The following is a 17,987-nucleotide window of genomic DNA, read 5'->3' on the forward strand; positions in this document are numbered from 1 at the left end:
ATTGACTGCTGCGAGTTTGTGCGTTGTGAACTGAGAGGATGCTGCCATCTAGGGACAGCAAGGAGACGGACCTTAAGCCAGGGGGGTTGAGAAACTCTTTCCCTAGCAGTTTAGTTTGTTGAAGCACTCTCACAAAAATCACACAACTTTGATTTGCTAATTTAATTGCCGCCCTCTTCTTGAATCAGAAAGTAAAGTCCATTGCATAAGAAGGGAGCGGGGATCACTTGAAACACTTGTAATTTAAGATTTTTTTAATGTGTTTTAAGGGAAATCAATTCAAGATTAAAAGTATAGATTTGCTTTAAACCAAATAAAACTTTATTAATCATTTTTTACTATGTCTCTGAGGGTCCCTGGAAATGTTGGGACCTACAGGCAAGTCTGTCTGCCCCTTGCCAAACTACCTTGCTGCTTGTGCTACATACTGTTCTATTTACACTCACATCACAATTTTCTTTTCGTAACAGTGCCTCTATTGTTGTTAGAATTCAATAAAATGGTCTCATGCATGTTCCCCACTGCTGATTTAATCCATATGTACTGCTTGAATTACAATCCTTTAAATGGTTCGGTAAATAAACTGCAACTTCCGTGAATGAGTTTGGGGCACAGCAAAGGCACTCAAATAAAGAGAATCAATCGCTATGGAGATATTGTACATTTCTGCACGATCATAGTTGGAAAATCCATACAATGTGACAAAATTACACAGCAAAAAATGGACATTAGAAGTAAAACGATGTCTCGTAAAGATGCAGAGTGACGCCTGCATAGTCCTCTCACGCAAAATCAGGCGACACACAAGAATGGATGTAGGGAGTGTAACATTGCAGTCTTAGTAGTGCAATCCGTCAGGCTCCAGTTAGGTATTATATTAAATGTCATACTCCTTATCGATGAATTTGGCCATTGTGGACAGCTGGATGTTTGTCGTGCCCTCGTAGATGGTACCTGCAGAAGAAAAACATCTCAGACCTCCGTTTTGGTTCATTTGCGCCCAATTCCCATTGCGCAGTTTAGTACTGTGCCCACCTAATATTTTGTGCTCTATAACCAGCATTATAGTGCATGTACATACCAATTTTACAGTCTCTGTAGTATTTCTCAATGGGGTAGTCTTTGGTGAAGCCGACCCCTCCCATCCATTCGATGCATTTGGACGTGGTCAAAGTTGCCACCTTAGGGAGACCAAAACAACACCAGTCAACCATTTCGGCCCAAATTCAGTGGCCACACAGAATCATTAAAATAGAATAATACAAACAGAACTAACATAAATACTATACTAAGAGAAGACAAAATTATGCAGTGCACGTTGCACAATGACACAGTGGAGAGTCTGTGATTAGTTAAAACAGTAAGTGCATGTCTCAACACTTGATAAAGGATCTATTTCCGTTATTTCCAATGGGAGGGAAAAAAAACATGTTTTACATTGCAGGTCCCACTATAGGAGTCCATGATCAAACAATAGATTAAAAAACTGTCAGTGCTAAAGACTATGTGCCATCAACCTCTGCAGTGAAGTATTTGGCCATGCAGGCTTCCTTGATGAAGGGCCTGCCGGCTTCCTTCAGACGAGCGGCGTTGTATGTCAGCAAGCGCGCGGCTTCGATCTGCGTCGCCACGTGGGCTATTTGGTGCTGCATGCCCTGCAACGCATAAAGGGTAGAGAGACTCATACTTTGTTCAACCGCATTCCTTTCCAAAAGCTCATACATACATAAAGACATTGCACCAGGGCGGAAAGATTTAGAAGTATATTCTAATTGCGATTTTTTTCCCACTCAATATTGTGATTGCAATTTAATATGCATTTATTTATTCAAGGTCCTTTACCCATATGTATATTTTTAAATAAACACAAGCAATAAATTAATTGCATTACAATAAAGGATAAAAGATGTATTACATCTCGGCTGGATTACTGGATGCACTTTATTTTGGAGTCAACCAATCCTCCCTCAAGCATCTCCAGTTGGTCCGAAATGCTGCTGCTATCCTACAAACTGGTGCTTGTGTTTTAAATTCTGAGAGCAAATACATAATGTCTGCTTTCATATTTTGTCAAGGGAAAAAGAAGTATGGTAGGTATTTCATTTACCTGGAAGTCAAAAATCCGTTTTCCAAACTGCACTCTCTGTCTTGTGTAAGGAACTGTGTGGTCAAAGCAGCCTTGAGCAAGCCCCAGCATCTATAAAGACAATGTATGTTAAATGCAAGTCTTTTTTTTTTTTTTTTAAAAGGCTAAAACAACTTTTTTTTTTTTTTTTTAAACCTGAGCCGCAATTCCAATCCTGCCTTCATTCAGCATTCCGATAGCGTATTTGTACCCGTGACCAGCTTTGCCCAAGATGTTCTTCTCGGGTACCTGCACGACACAGACCACACTTTAGCACAAGTTACAAGATTTATTTGCACCCGCCGGCCTGGGTTCGGACCTTGACGTTGTCAAAGTTTAGCGGGCAAGTGGAGGACGCGCGCAGGCCGAGCTTGTTTTCCTTCTTGCCAATCTGCAGGCCTTCTGTTTCCCGGTCGACTATGAAGCAGGTGATGCCTCTGTAACCCTGTAATTCACAAATCATAAGAAGTGGTGAGCAGTCAAGGCCAGGAAGGCCTTCTCGACTGGTCTTAACACTATCAGACGCACTTAGATTTACAAACCAAATTCTACTATTTTCCTCAAATTGGATTAATTGATTTAGCGCTGCAGCTATCCAATACTTTCAGAAACCACTCTTAGTCCCGACTGAAAGCCTGGGTACCAAATGCACAACCCACTGCTGATCATAACTATGATGTCACACTTGAGGGAAAATGGCAGTCAGGAAAGTACTCACGGCCGAGGGGTCCACATTGGCCATCACCAGGAACACGCCGGCTTGCTCCGCATTGCTGATCCACATCTTGGATCCATTGATGACGTAATAATCCTTGTGCTTTTCTGCACGTGTCTTCAGAGCAAAGGCGTCACTGCCCGACTCGGCCTCAGACAGGCAAAAGCTGCCAATCTGTGTGCAAGACGTATCTGTGTAAACGTACCTCGTAATGTGCCCGCTTCAAACAAGGTGTTCTCAGAAGGAAATAGATGTTATAATGTAAATTGTCCCACCATGTCAGTCGACAGCCTGTTGAGGTACTTCTCCTTCTGAGCTGCCGTTCCAAGCTGCATAAAGAGTGTGTTGATCAGAGTGTTCTGGATGTCGCACAGCACTCCCACGGAGGCGTCCACCTTCGCCAGCTCCTCGATAACCAGGATGGAGGAGAAGAATGTCGAGCCGGTGCCGCCGTATTCCGCGTCGATCTCAATGCCCATAAGCTGTCCGGGGATGAGATAATTGCTAAAAAGCATTAGCCAACCACATAATTCCTCATTTTAGGAACAATTATGGGAGAAAGAAAGCTCTTACACCCTGTTCAAAGAGAGACTTGATCACTGCTTCATCCATAAATGAGTGCTCATCCATCTTCGCCACAAGAGGAGCGATACACTCTTGTGCATACCTTTTCACTGGGAAACAAACAAAATCAAATTATTTTTCAACATTTGAATGAATGGAAATCGCATTAATTTGTTCCCGCCTCCGCAAAAAAAAAAATAATTAGAATGTGTTTAATACTCACTCTATAATATTGTACTTTACAAAACATACAGTAATCACAATTCAATATAACGTAAAGATTTAACCAGGCTTTGCTGCATTTTTTGCTTCAAGCCAATGGACATTCAAGGACCCTAGCTTGAGAACCACTGCTACGAAGTATGGCTATAAAAATAATGTTCAACTGATGCATTGCTCCATCAATCAGTAAACAGCATCCACTGACCTGATTCCCTCATCATGTTCTCCTCCTCTGAATATGACTGCAAGGGAGGGAAATTCACCACCCCGGCCGCCTGGATGGAGTCCACATCTAGGGCAGACTTGGTGGACCTGCTCCTCCATCCTTGCTGGCATCCAACCCACGACCTAGTGAGATGTCTGCAAGACTAATAAAACAGAAAAAAAGACATTTGGGAATGCAATCATTTGCCAACTTGTAATATCTCAAACACACGTTGTGGCTGCTAGTTTGTACCCCAAAAGGCTGTAAACAACCAATCTTCACAAGAAAAATAATCTCCCGCAATGCAATGGGCCAACATATGAAAAGAAACACAACACAGATGGACACTTTGTGCTTTGTTTGTTTTCATTTTGTAAATTCCATCATAAAACTATCTAGTGTGTTGCATTCCCCCCTGGTTACGTAGTCAAACCACCTGATGTTGATCCGTTGTAATCATGTGACAGCAATTAAAATACTCCCGATTAGCGATCCAAAACTATATTCCATTTGGTTGCTAAGTGAACTATAAAGCCAACTATATATATAAATCCATATAAAGCCACTGATTAGGCAGTCTGGAGAGAGAGAATGATTCCAAACACAGGCTGTGATTATGCTAACTGTTAGCGGCCGCCGTGCTAATAACATTTGCGACGTAGATGTCGTAAAGGCGTGCAATGCAGCGGACAACATAACAGAAAGTACAAAACCAGACAAATTTAACATGCAATTACGTGATATCACCGATCGCCGTTTTACCTTCGACAAAGTCCTCACCAACACGGCAGCCATGATTTGTTACACAATGTTTACATGCGTACTCCCAGAGGCTGATGTTACATTGAGAAACATCGGGCATTCTGTCACTGTTGAACGTTAATGTTGACATGGACATGACAAACACCTTTAATTAGCATGGAAATTTAACAGTATTTTATTTTCAACAATATATACATATGCACGTAGTTTAACATCACGTTAGAGGTGGAATCGGAGATTTGGGTGAATATTCCGTGCAAACTGATGAGGGAACCATCATTTCCTATTCTAAGTGAATGCATCATTTCCTAGACTGACTACAATGGCGTGTTGAAACCAACCAGCAGCTGCTAAGCGCTCACCTGCCAACGTTTTTGTAATCGTGTCATTTGTAAATATTTCCAAGTAAACGTTACATTTTGGTAGACGCCATAAAGACGTTTAACGGACGACACTTTAATGGTAGTACCGTTGCGAGGGCTCGAAATGGCGTGCTAACGTTAGCCGAGTTGCTACCATCCGCACCGGTTGAAAGTGCTGTTTTAAGCACATACTGGATTTGACACACAAAGTCAGTGTCCTTTTGTGGGATGTTATTGAGGTCGCGGCGCTAAACGAGCACCATGGAAGAAATTAAGACGGAACCGGTGGATTTTGTGAGGGAATTCCAAGAGTACCTGACACAGCAAACGCAGCACGTCAACATGATCTCGGGCTCGATTTGTGAGGAAAAGGACCCAGGTATGGATGTATGCAAAGCAGTTTGAGCATCTATTCACAATCCTTGATATTATCCAGCTTCAGGTCCATGTACTGCTGGACTTTGCCCTCAGTAGTACGGTTAGATAATTAAGCGCACTATAATACCACTAACGCCCCCCCCCCCATGTACTAGTAGACTTTGCCCTAAGTATTACGGTAAGATAATAAAGCGCACTATAGTGCCACTAGTACCACCCCTAAAAGCATTTATTCAATATCCTCGATATCCAACTTTAGGTTCATGTACTAGTGCCCCTTTTGCTCTCACTTGTAAGACAATTAAGCGCTAGTAGAATGATTAGGGTACAATAGTAGAACGACTATGTGTAATTTGTAACGTTTTTTTCTACCACTAGTGCCACTTTTGGTCTAATAGTTCGACATAACCTGGATATTAAGGATAATCGATAAATGCTCGAATGGCTTTGTGATCCTCCTTTAATATCTTTGATATCCACCTTAAGATCCATGTACACTCTCTGTTTTCATTAGTAGGACAACTTTGGCATACTAGTTGGAGTTACTTCATGTTTTTGTCACCAGTGGCCCCAAGGAGTGAGCACAACGGTTTGGACGCCCCATCCGTGGAGGTAAGCCTGCCCTTGGAGGAAGGGTCGGACGTGCAAATGGACGGCCTGGAGAGGACGTGTGACGGCAAATACAAGTGCAGCTTCTGCAGCTACGCCAACAAGGGCATGGCTCGATTGATAGAACACATCCGCATCCATACAGGTGTACTTTATTCCTACTGTGATAAATACTCAAAGTACTTTGGTGTAAATGTCCCCCTCTACCTGTTCAACAGGAGAAAAACCACACCGCTGCCAGCTGTGTCCTTTCGCCTCAGCGTACGAGCGCCACCTGGAGGCCCACATGCGCTCCCACACGGGCGAGAAGCCGTACAAGTGCGACCTGTGCGCCTTCCGCTGCAGCGACCGCAGCAACCTGTCACACCACCGCCGGCGCCGCCACAAGCAGCTGCCCGCCAGGGTGGCACGCCCACCCTTCGCGGGCAAGCGAGGCCTGGCCACCCTGCAGAAGCGCAGCGGCTCGCTCGGCTTCGGCAGGCGCCTGCTCCTTAATTTCACGCCGCCACCGCCGCCCCCCAAGTCAGACTACGCCAATGACGTGCCTCACAAGCATCACCACCATTTGAACATGACGGAGCATAGGAACCCTCCCAGGCTGCTCCAGAGTGACTTCAACAGAGCAGCCAACGCTTTCAACAGCCCGCTAGAGCAGCTGGCTTCACTGCAGCCGGCCGACATCCACGCCGAGCCCCCTCACGTACCCCCAAATGGCGACGAGAAGCCCATAATGATACAGGAAGTCACGGGTGCGCGAGCCACCTCGTGTTCCAACGGCGTGCAGACCTTAACGCCTAAAACCGAATACCCCGCCTCGGAACACAGGAGTTCCGTATCCGGCCTCGGTTTGGACGCCCACGACGAGGCTTTGTGCGCGGGCAGCAGCCAGCCCGGCACACCCCTTGCTGCCGACACGCCGGAATGCGACAAGCCGCAGCGGTGCCCACACTGCGACATCCATTTCCCCGACAATGTCCTGTACACTATCCACATGGGATGCCACATCTACGAGCACCCATTCTGCTGCAACGTTTGCGGCCACACGTGCACCGACAAGTACGACTTTGCATGCCATTTTGCTCAGGGGCAGCACAGGAAGTGACTGACGGTATTCGGAATCACTCATAAGCCACTATACACTACTCGCGAAAAATTAGGGCAATTTGACTTTTGCGTGAAAGTTAGGGCTTAACAATAAATGAAATTCAAATTGACATTGCGATGTAGTAGAATGAAATTTCCAGGGGAAAAGAAATGCTTCATTTCGGTCAGTCGGTAGGCTTTTTAAAAAAAAAAATATATATGTATGTTTTATTTATTTATATAGTGTCCAGACAAGTTGTGAAGTGCAATCCACCTGTTTACATATCATTGTGTCATGAAACTGGAAAAGTTGAAGTGAAGGAACCACAGAATTGTTTGCATTACTGTTGTAATCTTATTTATGAAACTTGAAAAGTTAAAATGATAGAACCACAGACTTGTTTGCATTATTGTTGTAATGTGATTTAAGACTTACTGACTGAATTTTAAGTCCTAGTGAACACTTAAAAGACTGCAAGTCAAAGTGCTAAGTTAACAACTCGAATTGAAGTAGTGTAATTGCCTTTTCATACTAATTCATTGTTCATTTGCTTTGATTTTAGCGTAAGCCTAACCAATAAGTTCATGAATGTCAATCTCGAAAGGTAGTGAGCAACCTATAGTCGAGTGATGATATGGAATGAGTGAATGATTTTGAACACGGCCTTCGACTCGTCTTGCCTCTTGTTGTGTCAAAAGCAATTGTCGCTGTCTGGCAAGAATTTTGCCGGGCCGTCAATGTCACTATTGTTTCCTATCTTAGATAGAAGAACAAAAATACATGGTTGGGAATCATCGGATTAAACACATTTTCTTTGTGTTGAGTCCTACTAATGGCAATATTTAGTTTCTTTACCTCGTCTTTCCATTTTTATGGTTAACTTTGATGAAATGTTTTGAGCTAATTAAGCTACCATAGCCCCATAAATCATGTGCATTATTTCAATAGATGCCGATCACGATGCCTCATTTAATTTAAGACACCTAAAACTATCTGCAGTTGGCAAACACCCCTAATCACCGTTTTGAGAAAATATTTATTAGCAGGAATGTAGTTTTGTATAGGCAGCTGCACATGAAATTAAATACAAATTTGCAGTATTTTACATTCTTTGTTTTTTATATCATGGCTGAATTAGCTTGACACATTTTAACAGTGCCTATAATTTTTGTTTCATGTATATCCTGTAAATTGTAAGCCCTGTTATAATTTGTTTTTATTTTATTTTTACTGTCTACTTGTTTTGTAACTGAAGCAGTATAAAGGTGAATTTCGCAATTTAAATAACTGGTTTGACTTGTAATGTGTGTTCTGGACTAATATTCAAATCTTACCCGATAATTATTTTATTCCCAAAATAGACAATTCAGATCATGTACATTCAGTCTTTAATACATTAAATACCTTTTTTTTAAAAAAAGACTCACTGGCTAAAAATTGGAATGATTCTGGATTATTTTTAACACGATTTCTTGCTTTTCACTGTCAAAACGTGCTACCGCCGTCTTCACCACATTATCCACGTCGACATCCTCTCCTTGACTAAAGTTCAGGTCTTGAAGGAAGTGTCTGCGCAGATTTTGGAGGAATTGCGCTTTGGATTCGCGCAACTGAGTGGCCAGGGACCTCATGTGTTGAGAGGATATGCCAATTTCTGAAAATCAGATGGATGCCTCTGATTGGCTAAAAGTACATTAAGTGATATGAAAAAATAACAGTGTAGCTGCACCACTTCAAGTGGAGAGAAAATTACTTTTGAAAAAGAAAAAAAATGGCATAAATTCAAAGAATTTTAACCCTGTTTATAGCCCATGGTAAAATCTAAACTACTGTTATATCACACAAAATGTTCAAACTAAAACACATTTGATAAATCTGGAATGTGATGTACAGCTGACCTCTGGCTTTCTTCATAGCCTCGGAGATGAGACGGCGACAGGCCTGGTCGGCCTGGTGAACCACGCTTGCAGCACATCTTTGGCGGTCTGCCTCCTGCAGGTTTAAAGTTCACTACTTCAGTGCTGTATTTCTAAAGTTTAAAAACATTTTAATGGGACTTTTTGAGGAAAGCAGAGAAATGGCAAGAACCAAGAGACTGGTTGCGTAGGTGCTGCTGTTTTGGTAAGCAGCCGAGTTCAATCTGTCTTCCACAAACCTTTTGTTCGCTGTCATCCTCAACTGGGCTCAAAGGGTCGCTGAGTGCGGAGGAGATCAACGCCATCACTCTCTGACTGAACAAAAAGACTTATAAATATCAAAAGAGAAAAAAAAACTCACATATTGATCTTACATGTCACACTCTGACAAATAGTCTGCAGTGTCCACCGTGATGCTCTTTGCCTCCCAAGGATTTTTCCTCGGATTTGGAGACTCCAGACGCTTTGCCATCTCAGTGATCACCTCAGCTGGGACGGGACGAGGCCGGGTCCCGTTGCGGCTGATGCACAGATCCAAGGGGCACCGCACGTACACTTGGCAAAAGCCCAGTGAATCTGCGACACGGGCATGTAGAGGTCAACGGATGCATAGCACTTCCATTCATTTCAAGTCAAGGTACCATGTATGAGAAAGGTGCATTTCTTCCGTTGTTATCATCAGCAAATTTTGCATTTTATCCAAGAGTAACGGATCATATTCTTCCCAGATTGTGCAAACATGCCTACACTTTCTAGCCAGCTGGAAGACCTCATATCTCATGCTTGGGTAGTAGAAGTTGTCGTCCAGCAGAAACAAAAGAGGCACTGCGTCAGACCGGGTGGGGTCGAGAGCCGGAGTCAGCAGAGCGCGGGCGCAGCGTTCCCAGGCGGGCCCATCGATGCAGTTGTTGCCTGGAAGCTCAAGCAGCATTTCCCGTTTCTCCAGGAACTCCTCGATGCACTGCAACACTGCATTTCGGTGGAGCTTCCATTCTGTGCGCTGGAAAAGGTTAAAAATGGAAATGAATGCCAAATACATTCACCAGAATCTTTATTAGGACGACTGCAGTGTTCCCAGGCTATACTGCAGTTCGTTTATGGCTCTGCACGTCTTTTCTAAGTGATCTTTTTTTAAGAAAGGTTTTCAATGGTATTTTCAAGTTAATGCCCTCGCATGTGGGAAAGGAGAGCCACAGTCGCCAATGTACTTTTCAGCTGTTTATTGAACACTATTTAAACTTTACCGCCTCTTGTGACGTGACGTCCTCGTCTGCCCCGCGGGGATGAAAAGCCTGATCTGGGATCAGCTCGTCGTACTGCACTACAGCGGCTGTCCACCCGCGTTGTCTCGCGGCGAGACAAACTCTGCGGGACAGCGAGGACTTGCCCGCAGCGGGAAGACCGCAGAAGACGCACAGACATGCCCGAGCCCGGTCAACGTGCTCAGGCTCGGCCGCTGTTGCCATACGACCGCCGCGAAACTCGAAGGAAGACGGGTTACGATGTTACCGCGGCCATGTTTATTTACCCCGGGCAGCTTGCTTCCGCATTCGTAAAAGACCCGCCCACATCCGGTTGCAGGCGAGACGATTTATTTACATTTTTTAGCTTACATAATGCTTTCACCAGGCTCGTCAAACATCTTTTTCTTTGTCAGATTTAAGGTAAAGTCATGCTATATGTCATTTTATTTTAAAACCATATCACGCACCCGGCCAGTAAAGCGATCAAGCACAAGACAAATTTATTAGAATCCAATTTTCTTTAATTCACAAAAGCATTAAAAATGTTTGAAAAATATACAAATATATAAAGTATATTTCAGTTCAATTACATACATTCCAATAAATATTAAGCATTAATACACGTGATGGCATATTAGAACAATCAATCTCAAAGATTTCAGAGTGCATTTCTTTTTTTTTTTTTTTTTACACTTCCTCGTCAGATGTAAATAACTTCTCACACTCAATATACAAAAAAAAAGAAAAAAAAAGAAGAGAAAATCAACTTAGTTTCGTGAATGTGGGGAGGGAATCGCTTTGGGTACCCCCGGACCCTGCCTGGGAGCCTGGAGATGTGCAGAGGTAGTATTTGAATCTGTGTTCCAATAATCCAGTTCTCCGTACCTGAAACTGAAAGTATGTGCAAAGAATAGATAAAAATTGAGAGAGTAACGAATGTGAATGAGCAAAATCATTAATGAGTTCTTACCCAGAAATCGGAGCTGATGTAGCCGGTGGATATGGAAGCTAAATTGACAAAACAACACATTTCATGGACTGTTGATTACAATAAATGAGAAAAACCCTGTTCGCGCATCAGACTACATCCTGAGTCCTATTTACTAACGGCATTTCGGTGTAACTCAAAACCGGTTTTACCTACTGCTGAATACATATTTGATCAAATACCCTGCAACTATGACAATTGAGGAAACTATTATTTACCCTCTGTGGGGGGGCTTCTGTTGGAATATGAGTGGTAGAATGTGTCTCTCTATTGCGGTTTGAATGTCCATTGGCGCTGCCATGTCCAGAACGATGTGTCCTGGGAAAGTTCAAATATGCACACTTGCATTTTTTCTTTATACTATATTGTTTTTACATCATACAGTAAGATTGTGTATACCTGAAACGGCGGACTTGTTTGAGGCACGGGTTGAGCGCATCTCTCTTGAAGAGGAAAAGCAGCACCAGGATGAGAAGAACCAGCAGAGGAACGACGAGCAGGAAGAAGATCAACAGGCCGTCCCTGAGGGAGTAGTCTTGAGGCACACAATGTACAAGATCAGTGTTTCGTGAATGCCTTACAACATGCTGGCATCGGGAAAAGAATAAATCTCGACTGCACCTATCTTAGGGGGACCACTGTCAATGCTGCCGCCTATCCCTGCCCGGTCGCAGAATGGCGGGCCCCACCCGTCGTCGCAGTGGCAGTTCCCTTGGTCGTTGCATACCTAGAGACAGTGAACAACACAAAACACTGTGGATCGTGACGTCACCATGAGAGATAGGCAGAAAGCGTCATTCTAACCCCGTGGCTGTTGCATTTCCTCTTGGCGTCGCAGCCCAAGTTGGGAATCAGAGCTGAGGCGTTCACACACTTAAAATCCAGACAAGTCTTAAAAAGAAGAGAACACGTCATCTTGACCAAAGTGGGTGGGAAAATTCTTTGTGCGTTTCAGTAAAAAGAACTCGAGTCACAGTACAGAGATCACAACTGGATGACATTATGAGGAAAATGCTAGAACAGAGCAAGTTTCCTCGGCTGGTCGATGTGAAAAGGTTTCTTGTTACAGTTCTTCTTCTTACTTTTCCTTCAGCGCACGGGCTCCCAGAGTTAACATAGGCGGGATCCAGCACATCCGGACCCAGGTTGAAGTCGGCGTTGACGCAACTGGACCCGTTTATGATCTGGATACTGACATGCGCACCTGGAGGCGGGTGGTTGACATCCACGTTTGTGCACTGCACCTTCCCGCACATGGCGTCCCTGTAATATAAACATTCATTTGAGCTTTTCCCCACGCGGATTCATATTTGTAGTTCAAGCCGGAAGATAAAAATAACACTCACGCCAAAGCACATTTGATATAATCTCCATTGCTGGTGATCCCACAGTTCCCAAATAGGTTTCCCTGCATGTTTGCATGTAGAAAACAAACATCTGCTGCCTTCGTTGCTCGATCTGACAACATAAGAGGAAAACACACTCTGAAATCTGAAAACTTGCTGTACTACATTGGGACGTCTTAATGCCACCACAATGAAAAGGCCATTATAAAAATAAAAAAAATACGATAATAATACGCAGCATATAAGCACACAACTGTGCTATGGACAACATCTGAGCCCCGATTGGCCACCACTGACTTTGGCTACAGCTACAGATGTAAAACGTACCTGGTGCAAAGAGCCCTCGACATTGTGAGTCGTACGTCTGGCATCGGCCCTCGTAGCAGTACGCCGCCTTGTCCTGACAGGGCAGGCCGTCCATGATGTAGAAGTCATTGGGGCAGAAGGCGCTGGTGCCGTTACAGAACTCGGGAAGATCACACGCGTTGGCTGACCCTCTGCATGGCGTCCCAGCCACTTTGAGCTAGGAGGAGGACCGTGTGACAATTGCAATTTAAAACACAGACCTCCACAAAAAGGTGAACAAATCCAAATATGGATCAGAACAACATCGTACGCCGTTCATGATCAACTGCATCTATATAAAGTGTAACAAAAACAGGGTAGTTTGCGTACCTGACAGTCACTGCAGCAGCTACCCTGAGCACAGGCGGATCCAGAGGTGAGTTTGCAAGTGGCAGCGTCACAGCATTTATTCTTGCATTCCTGTGGAAAAAAACCCCCATCAAATTCAATGCAGCCCATCATGCAATCCTAAAGACAAAATTTCAGATACTGTTAAAAAAAACAAAACAAAAAAACACTCTCAAACATTTAAGCCACAAACACTCATATAAAAAAAATTATATATTATTTACAGTAATGAGAAAACATCAATCTATTTTCTATCCAGTTCATCCTGCTGAGGTTAAGATGGAGTCAATTCTAGCTGATTGAAAGCGAAAAACAGACTATAATGTGGGTTGGTTGCAAGTCAGTCCCTGAGAACACAGACAGACAAACATTCACATCATGAGCAAAGGGGAACTGAAACTAAACTGCGCCCGCAGTCAACCACTACCGTCAGTGGTTTACGAGATCCCAAAAACTTTAGTTGTGATTTATTTCATCCAAAAGCAACATGCGAGATTGTGCAATGATGGTATGCTATTATAACTATTCAATTTACATGCGTGACTTTCGTTCAGCAAATCAAAACTGTTAAAAAGGCAAGAAGATTTCCTTTGAGGGTGTACGTGGGGTGCACCAACTCTGTCTACACATTGAAAGCAGTGTGTGGCTTCAAATTGTTTTGTGAGGTGCTACTGTGTATCACAAAAGGTGCTACCTCTGGCGTGCCGCAGTCACACTCCTCGCTTTCTTCCAGCAAGCCGTTGCCACAATTGGCGGTGCCGACGACGTCCGAGAGGGAGGGCTGGTTTATCAGACACACCCCTTTCCCGCTGACGATGAGCGCCTCGAAATCTTCGCCGCTACAGCGGCTAAAGCTTGTGGCGCCGCTAAACAGTACCGTGGAAGCATCAGATGTATAAATAACACAATTACGTGGTGAAATGCACACGCTCTCCTGTTTTTCACCTCGCTGTGGCTGCCATGATGCAGCTTTTTCCATCACAGCTGCAACGGTTGTCGTCATGACTCATTCCTAGGTTGTGACCAATCTCGTGGGCCACAACACTGGAGGCGTAAATCAGCCCATCGTTTCCAAACTGTCAAAATCACAAATCAACGCCGTCAGCGACGATCAGAAAATGGAGGCGATATTTTCCGAATTGTATTTTAATTCCTTTAAAACAAGAGTAAAAAAGAACGGAATCAAGTCTCTATAATGTATTGGGATTTCAAATGTCAGTAGTGTGTTGCTTTTTAGCTATTAAGATCAAACTTTTTTTTTTTTTAATGTTGTATTAATCCAAACTAAACGACCTTGAACTGATCCATTTGAAGGCACCGCATTACAGGGGAATGGAAGGAATTTCACATATCTTAGGAGTCATTGGCGTAATCATAGCTCAGTCAAACAGGTTGGACTCCTCCTGGAGTGTGAGGCCTTCCTATGAATAATAGGAGCATGTTTTTCCACGCAAGAGGGCGATGTCAGCTGGCGTTAAAGGGGAGTTAAATTAACCATGTTGCTTTGTTAGACATTAGAGAAGATATCAAACCAACCGCAGAGATGTTTCCGAGTTAAAAGGGAATTCAATTATTATGATGGTGGAGTTAAAATAGCAAATGCAATGTCGTAATCACTGAAGGGAAGTTAAATAACCAGGAAAATGTGTTGGGAGTTAATAGGGCTTTAAACGAATCACAGTTGTGTTAAGGAGTTAAAATGACCTCAGTGAAGCGTTCAAACCAACTTATGCTGCGCGTTAATAGGGAGTTAAAAAGGATTTAACCTGACACTGTTACACATTGCAAACTCAACTACCATTATACTACCCCACTCACAGGAGTGAGGTGGAAGCAGTCAAAAAGAAGGAATTGAACTAATCATTGCAATGTTAAAAGAGCTAGCAAGCGTACAACTGTGATGAGTTAATTAAACAATTATTGTGATGATTCACATGATAATAGAGATAGGCAATACATTAAGAGGTTGAAATTCTTGAATGTGGTTAAACCACACCTGGTCCCTTGCCCCGCCTCACCCACAAACAAATGCATTTTGTCCTGTTTTCAAGCCACTTCTTATTTCACTTGTTGCATTATGGGTATTTTGTTGTTGTATGTAAAGTGCTTTGTTACAGCTGTAAGTGTTATGAAATGCACTATATAAATAAAATTGTGTTGTATTGTCAACTGTGGTCCCGTGATTATAGGGCTACATAAAGAAACTTGAACTGACTAAAGAAAACACAGTAATGTATAGCAAGTCACACCAAGCACTATCTTAGGAGTAAAATCAACTATGGTGATGGGTTAGGCGTCAAACTAACCACAGTGATTCCTCCGGAGCTGGTGGGCGAGCACACCGTGCCAACGAAAGCCATCCCCAGCACACCTCCTGGGTACGAATTGGGCCGACCGCTAAAAAAAAAAAAAATACCAACAACAAGAAAAAAAAAAACCCATTATAACGTGCAGATTGAATGTGTTCACCTGATCGCTGTGAACTCACACCACGAGTTGACCAATGTCGTGCCGGTTCCTCGGCAACAGGTCGGACTTCCTCCACTTGACGAAGCTGCGAAGTACGGTGCCCGCGGGGCCGTCAACTTGGAAAGGGTTTTGCTCGCTAAAAATCTCCAGGCCCACTAGCACCACGCGGATGTTCAGCGGCTTGTAATACTACAATTGACCAGATAGGATAATTAAAACTGGGGAAAAAAAAAATGAAAGGACATTTGTACATCGTCTTACCCCATCCAGCAGGTTGGCCATTTCCACCATCTCCTCTAATATCGCTGTCTCATTTCCTTGCTTGAACTGATACTGTCAATTAGAATGAATAAAGTGAACTCCAGCCTATTCGCCGTTTGCTATACACTAATTGACATTTTTTCCTGTGTAATGGGAGCGCGGGAACCTTGGCGAAGGTGCCAATTTTCTTCAGATTCATTTAAACTCACCCTGAGGTGATCCACAACCAAAACCAGTTCCACGTATCTGGTTTGAGGTAAATTGCGTTTTTTCTACAGAAAAAAAAAACAAGAACAAATGAAAAAGGACACCTAGAATCTCTTTGTTAACATGCACGGTAAACGTGAGCATTCAGACCCGCAGCAGAGCTGAGATGGTGTGTGTGGGCTCAAAAGGTTCATGGCTCGGGGCGGCCGTGGCCTCGTGGACGACGCCGCAGGCGACGGGTTCAGTCTGAATGTCGGCCAGTCGGTACAGAAGGTGATCGTTGTTGTGGGACAGCGGCACAGGCTCGAGTCCATAGCTGTCGTTTTCGAAAAGGATCACACCCCTGGACAGGAATGATGGGTAAAACATACGGGAATAGATCACATTTCATGAACCCAGGCAAAGGTGCCCTAAATGGGTTGCCAATTGTCATCCATGGGGTTTCTTGGGAAACTTTTGAATGAATGTTTTTTTTAATATAAATTCATGTCTTCTGAGCTCTTTACAGAACTGTTTCCCACCTTTTATGAAGACAAAGCACACATTCTAAGCCAGCTGCACACTGAGTGGCGCAGCCAGATGCTACTGACCTCTCATGCAATAGCATGAGTGCAATGGTGCTGGTTAGGAATTATTGATGTAAAGTACATGTTGGTATGTTGTGAGCAACCAAATTTCTAATTTGTGTATTCAACCTGCCAAAATGAACCAAATGATCATCATCAATCAAGGTTTGTCAACATGTCCAAACCTCAATCCGTAGCACGTGCTGAGTGCCACCATCGAATTCTTGTAGCCTTCCACCTCTCCGTGATAATAACAATGAACCTGGGGAAAAATTCAAGTTTATAAATTGAGTAAGGTTCATGAAATACAAAATGTTCCCAACACCTTAATTTAAGACCCTCATTAACTTACATGTTTCGGACGTGTTGTATGATTACCAGCCACGTTAAAAGTATTTTGAACAAAATCCGGATGTAAGAAGTCGCTGAGAATCAGGAAAGAACATTATAAATCATAACAGATTACAATATGAGATTAGGTTATGTTAATTCATTGTAAAGTAGTGAAATACCTGTTCCTTTTAAGATTAAGGATGTGAGGATTGTTGCCTATTTTTAGCATATACGATTTATCCTCCTCAGATTTCTGAAATTGTAAGGGGGAAAAAAAACATACTTTAAAAGTTTTAGAACGAAAAACTCTCTTTTACCTACTTCTGACGACGATTGACCGCAACTTGCCTGTAGAAGCAGCTGAGGTTGCACAATGGAATACTTTGTAAGTTTTAACCCATTAGTAATCTCTGAAAGAAGAGAAATTTAATGTCCAGAAAAAAAAGATATTACATTAATATTTAAATATGTCTACAAGCTTGGGCTCGTGTTTCTGCGTTATCACCGAAAAGTACGCCTTAAACAAACACGACTCACCTTTGCTGTCTACACGAGAAATGCAAAAGAGCAATACAAAAGCGACGATGAGGTATTCTTCGACCATATTCTCAACAGCAACTTGTGCCAACGACGCCAAGACGCCAATAGCAATATTTTTAGTTCGGTCTTACAATAATTGAACTGAGCGTCGAACCTGAGCTTCCTTTTGTTGAACAGGTGCGTCATAGCGGGTGTGGCCTAAGACATCCCTCACCTCTTTTAATCCTTTTCTTCTATTGTATTTGCCAAATTACAACTTCTTCAAACTATACAAGTTATTACATTTTCAGTCTGATATTTGAAGTCGAAGTAATATCGTAGAAATCTGATTTAATAATTAGTACGAATTAACATGTTGTTCTTCACTTTACGGAATTATTGTTTGTATTTTTTTCTTA

The 17,987-nt window shown here is 43.0% G+C and overlaps 4 protein-coding genes across 6 annotated transcripts; 1 reads left to right on the forward strand and 3 right to left on the reverse strand.

The window, feature by feature from the left end:
• Positions 1-510: 510 nt before the first annotated feature.
• On the reverse strand, positions 511-5,432 carry acadsb (acyl-CoA dehydrogenase short/branched chain). 2 transcript variants are annotated; one of them, XM_086016655.1, is made up of 11 exons: positions 5,271-5,432; positions 3,832-3,994; positions 3,414-3,514; positions 3,116-3,322; positions 2,844-3,014; positions 2,445-2,570; positions 2,282-2,374; positions 2,108-2,197; positions 1,518-1,655; positions 1,082-1,181; positions 511-954 (listed from the first exon to the last, which is right to left on the reverse strand). In XM_086016655.1, the coding sequence occupies exons 2-11, from the start codon at positions 3,845-3,847 to the stop codon at positions 878-880; spliced, it is 1,119 nt and encodes a 372-aa protein (XP_085872781.1). In that variant the 5' UTR covers positions 3,848-3,994; positions 5,271-5,432; the 3' UTR covers positions 511-877. The 2 variants fall into 2 exon arrangements, with proteins under 2 accessions (XP_085872781.1, XP_085872780.1); XM_086016654.1 differs by lacking the exon at positions 5,271-5,432 and adding an exon at positions 4,594-4,718.
• On the forward strand, positions 4,687-7,731 carry LOC147129010 (zinc finger protein Pegasus-like). The gene is made up of 3 exons (XM_086016656.1): positions 4,687-5,334; positions 5,899-6,087; positions 6,161-7,731. Exons 1-3 carry the CDS (start codon positions 5,217-5,219, stop codon positions 7,042-7,044), a joined length of 1,191 nt encoding a protein of 396 aa, XP_085872782.1. The 5' UTR covers positions 4,687-5,216; the 3' UTR covers positions 7,045-7,731.
• A 617-nt stretch (positions 7,732-8,348) lies between these two features.
• Positions 8,349-10,585, reverse strand: pstk (phosphoseryl-tRNA kinase). 2 transcript variants are annotated; one of them, XM_086016658.1, is made up of 6 exons: positions 10,187-10,585; positions 9,690-9,942; positions 9,352-9,518; positions 9,182-9,253; positions 8,925-9,018; positions 8,349-8,680 (listed from the first exon to the last, which is right to left on the reverse strand). In XM_086016658.1, the coding sequence occupies exons 1-6, from the start codon at positions 10,406-10,408 to the stop codon at positions 8,457-8,459; spliced, it is 1,032 nt and encodes a 343-aa protein (XP_085872784.1). In that variant the 5' UTR covers positions 10,409-10,585; the 3' UTR covers positions 8,349-8,456. The 2 variants fall into 2 exon arrangements, with proteins under 2 accessions (XP_085872784.1, XP_085872783.1); XM_086016657.1 differs by having other exon boundaries at positions 9,182-9,257; positions 9,317-9,518.
• Positions 10,586-10,685: 100 nt separating this feature from the next.
• Positions 10,686-17,771, reverse strand: adam9b (ADAM metallopeptidase domain 9b). Its single transcript, XM_086016653.1, has 22 exons — positions 17,587-17,771; positions 17,398-17,459; positions 17,229-17,302; positions 17,069-17,141; positions 16,902-16,978; positions 16,301-16,493; positions 16,153-16,215; positions 15,944-16,015; positions 15,702-15,871; positions 15,520-15,610; positions 14,159-14,289; positions 13,908-14,079; positions 13,196-13,285; positions 12,848-13,043; positions 12,521-12,632; positions 12,257-12,437; positions 11,979-12,065; positions 11,796-11,901; positions 11,574-11,709; positions 11,393-11,492; positions 11,157-11,194; positions 10,686-11,077 (listed from the first exon to the last, which is right to left on the reverse strand). Exons 1-22 carry the CDS (start codon positions 17,651-17,653, stop codon positions 10,954-10,956), a joined length of 2,415 nt encoding a protein of 804 aa, XP_085872779.1. The 5' UTR covers positions 17,654-17,771; the 3' UTR covers positions 10,686-10,953.
• Between the last annotated feature and the right edge of the window lie 216 nt (positions 17,772-17,987).

The sequence above is a fragment of the Filicampus tigris genome, chromosome 19, assembly GCF_054856515.1.
Source record: "Filicampus tigris isolate MCC_2025a chromosome 19, RoL_Ftig_1.0, whole genome shotgun sequence".
In the NCBI taxonomy this organism is placed as follows: Eukaryota; Metazoa; Chordata; class Actinopteri; order Syngnathiformes; family Syngnathidae; genus Filicampus; species Filicampus tigris.